General features: G+C 41.8%; 1 protein-coding gene across 1 annotated transcript; it reads left to right on the top strand.

Annotated features, from left to right (window-relative positions):
- The first annotated feature begins 220 nt into the window (after positions 1-220).
- Positions 221-3,216, top strand: LOC109733070 (GCN5-related N-acetyltransferase 7, chloroplastic). Its single transcript, XM_020292269.3, has 5 exons — positions 221-574; positions 1,352-1,507; positions 1,942-2,037; positions 2,310-2,430; positions 2,811-3,216. Exons 1-5 carry the CDS (start codon positions 287-289, stop codon positions 2,978-2,980), a joined length of 831 nt encoding a protein of 276 aa, XP_020147858.1. The 5' UTR covers positions 221-286; the 3' UTR covers positions 2,981-3,216.
- The last annotated feature ends 353 nt before the right edge of the window (positions 3,217-3,569 follow it).

Raw genomic sequence — 3,569 nt, 5'->3', positions numbered from 1 at the left:
TAATACCGTATAAACCGAAAACCCATATAAACCGAACCATGTAAACCGAATAAACCGAACGCACAGGGTGAGCATGACTACAACGAGACACACCCTTATATGTGGGTACTAAATTTTATCCAAACCCGTTCCCCAATGGGTAATTACCCGTCGGGATAGAGTAACGGGTACCCGTAACCCGTTCCATCTTGTGTCGACGCATCGACTCGGGCGCACTGGCAGGCAGCTGTGGCGGAAACAACTCCATTTCCCAACCAACCAACCAACAGCCGCCCAAGGCCGATCCATGGCGTCGGCGTCGCGGCTGCTGCCGCCCTTTCCCCCTCCAGCTGCCCCAACATCTCGCCACACAACTCTCCGCGCCGTCCCTCGCAGCTGCAGCCTCGCCATCCCGAGCCTCCGGTGCCGCGCCTCCGCTCCAGCGGCCGTTGACGCTGGCGCGCCGCTGCTGCTCGAGGACCGCGCCGGCGCGGTGTCCATCCGAGAGTTTGTCACGCTCGATGAGCTCCACGCCGCCGTGCGCCTCCGCGTTCGCACCTTCTACGAGTACGCCCGCGACACTGTCGGCGCCGAGGTGATCCATCTCTTCCTGCTTGTTTGCTATGTGAGCTCTCTTAGCTTTCAGAAAAATATATCAATTAATAGCCGAGGAGGCAACCTAAGATCTGGGTTTTCGCTTGGAAACGAAAATGTGGCAAGATTCGCTTAACTATAGTGTGCCGAATTGATCTCTTTTTGCAAACGCGCAAAATTAATCCTGGCCTCGTAGATGACTATGCTTCTGAAGTTGATGTATATGGATCGGTTTGTGATTATAATGGACAGTTTGAGTTTTGCTACTGTACTGTTTGTTTTCCTTTTCAGTTCTATAAAGGCTACTACTAGTATAACCGATCGGGAACATCCTTTGCATAGAAAAAAAAATGTTGCAGGTTGTGAGAGAGAATTTAGGAGTAACAAGGTATCAATAGTTTCAGCGATAATCCTTTTAAAATAGGCGGTGAATGGAATAAGGTTGTGAAAGCTAATTCATTCAGATATTTCCATGTTTTTCCTCCTCAGGCAAAAATGTGGTGTTGACTGTCTTTATTCTTATAGTTCATATTACTTTAGTTTTGTTGAATTCACTGCTTTCTGGCCAAGTAAATTCCAAAGTTAGCATGGACAACTTACCTAGTTGCAAAATGGTGCAACCTTGTTCAAGAAAAGCTTTCCTTCTATCTTTATAATATGTGTTTACCTTCTATACTTTCCATGCAGTTCCTTCCTTTTTCATTCCTCTGACTGCTTCAGTGAACCATAATATTGATGCATTAATAATTTAACTTTACTTATTGTCAAGTTCTATTAGGATCACAGGAAAGGTCTGGCAGAGAGGGAATATGAAGCATTACAAAATCGGATTTCTGGGAATATGATTAATTTTCGGAGAGTCTCTTGTATAAATGGGACAGTGCCACTGTTGCCATCGTTGATGTCAGCAGAGGAGCTTTGTTCAACATGCAAGGTATAATGATAATATAGACGCGATGCCCTTGAATAGGCACTTATTTCAGCTCTGCTCTGTTCCAAATGTTCTAGCTAGACCACAGAAATCTGGGTAGCAGAATCTTTTAATAGCCCTGACATTCTTTTGTGTTCCACTTGGACATAAAACCTAAATAAGAATGATAATTGCAAAGTGCATTTTTCCTTGGCTCACTTTGATTCATCTTATGATCTCACTTTGTCATGTGCAGAAAGCATAAAATGCTAATATGTCCTGTTCTTCTAGATACAACTTCCTTTGCTCATCCAAAAAATAAAATGCACTTAGCCTCCCTTGGTTCCCGTGTGATTTTCCGATGTGCATGTGTTCAAGTCTACGGTTGATTATATTCATTTCTAGCAGGAATAATCTGTCAATGTTAGAGTTTAACCTCTGAATTCTGACATATGCAGTTTATTGAAGATGGGGAAGAGAGAATAGTAGTTGGTAGTTTAGACCTGAATCAGTGCCTCTGGCTACCAGATGAACTGACTGGAAAGAGGCCAGGGGTAAGTTTCCAACAGAGTGAGGGTTTACTGGATACAACTGAAATTCTGGAATAGTTGGTTCGAGACCATTTGCAGTTCTATTGTCTAAATTTGTATTAAATGATGATTTTTATAAAGCAGTAGTTGCCATGTCAAATATCCTTATCTATTCCTGTATCTATTTAATTATATTGGTACAAACAAGATGCAAAATGCTTATTTTAATTTACTTTAAATCCTTTTGTTTTGCTTTTTCAAAGATATTTTTTTTAATATTTGATCTGTATTAATAGGTAACTGAATCAAGCCATACACGGGCATATCTGAGCAATGTATGTGTTGCCAAGGAGCTCCAAAGATGCGGACTGGGCTATGCATTGGTTGACAAGTCTAAGAAGCTTGCTCGTCAATGGGGTGAGTTCATTTCATTTAGTTTCCTTAACGTGTTTTTTGCGTATTTAGCTGATTTTAGACCTATCCTTACTTGGTACTTGGTAGTTAGATTACCGGCAACATGACAATATATTTTCGATTGTACGAAAATATGCTTCTTATATTCAGGTCGAAACATCTATTATCAAACTTGTTCTTTCACCATTATCTGACAACTGTACAACCATATGTTGCTACTCAAGATATATGATCTATTCCGGTTTAGTTGAATCATATGATTGTTGTGCAACAGTTTTTGCGGATTGACAGAAGTATGACAATTACTTCACTTCTTAACCCCTTTGAAATTCTTGCCCCTTAATGCAATTTCTCATGTTGGATACGAACACAAATATTTGCAGGCATAACGGATTTGTATGTCCATGTTGCCATCAACAACGAGGCGGCACAAAAGCTGTACATCAAGAGTGGATTTGTGTACGAAAGTGAGGAGCCTGCCCAGCAGGCTAGGCATCTTGGGCGCCCTCGAAGGCTTCTTCTTTGGCTTGATATGAAGAACGAAACCTTGTGATCTTACCTGTAAATGCTTCTTTTTATAGTTATACAGTATTATCTACATATAATTTTGATTCAAGTAGTAGTATTTTTTTCCTTGTGGAAAGAAATACAATTCTGAAATTTTAAATTAAGGATTCTCCCCATAATTCTATTTGTTCTGCACATAGTACTCATTATTCAATGTATATCCAGAATTCCCCCGGTGGCAAACAATGGTACGGGATAATACAGTGCTATCAAATCTTTGCATTCCTGCCCATTTTTTTTTTCACTTTCACACTGATTCCTAGGGCGCGTTTGGTGGACTGCATGGATTTTGGGCACTTTGCATCTGTGGCAAGACTCAACCATGCTGAGTGAAAACAGGCAAAAAACCATGTTCTAGGCAGATGCAGATTGTTGCTGTTTGGTTATGTGCAACACATGTGATCTGGTAACCTCTTGTTACCGAAAAAGGTTTTCGCCCCGCTTTATATATAAAGCACGATCACAGCAACCCAGTACAAACGCACGCCACCACAACACACGCACACACCCAAGGCATGATACATAGGCGCTGAGCGCGGCAACACCAACCCCAGCACTACCACCGCGAAGAGATG

The sequence above is a fragment of the Aegilops tauschii genome, chromosome 1 (genome assembly GCF_002575655.3).
Source record: "Aegilops tauschii subsp. strangulata cultivar AL8/78 chromosome 1, Aet v6.0, whole genome shotgun sequence".
Taxonomy (NCBI): Eukaryota; Viridiplantae; Streptophyta; class Magnoliopsida; order Poales; family Poaceae; genus Aegilops; species Aegilops tauschii.
This window is presented reverse-complemented; position numbering and strand designations above follow the sequence as displayed.

Bases quoted from the DNA above. Each gene is read 5' to 3' on its own strand.
- LOC109733070 (XM_020292269.3), top strand. From the start codon at position 287: ATGGCGTCGGCGTCGCGGCTGCTGCCGCCCTTTCCCCCTCCAGCTGCC. The intron at 575-1,351 runs GTGATCCATCTC...AAGTTCTATTAG, and splicing joins GCGACACTGTCGGCGCCGAG to GATCACAGGAAAGGTCTGGC. The intron at 2,038-2,309 runs GTAAGTTTCCAA...CTGTATTAATAG, and splicing joins TGACTGGAAAGAGGCCAGGG to GTAACTGAATCAAGCCATAC.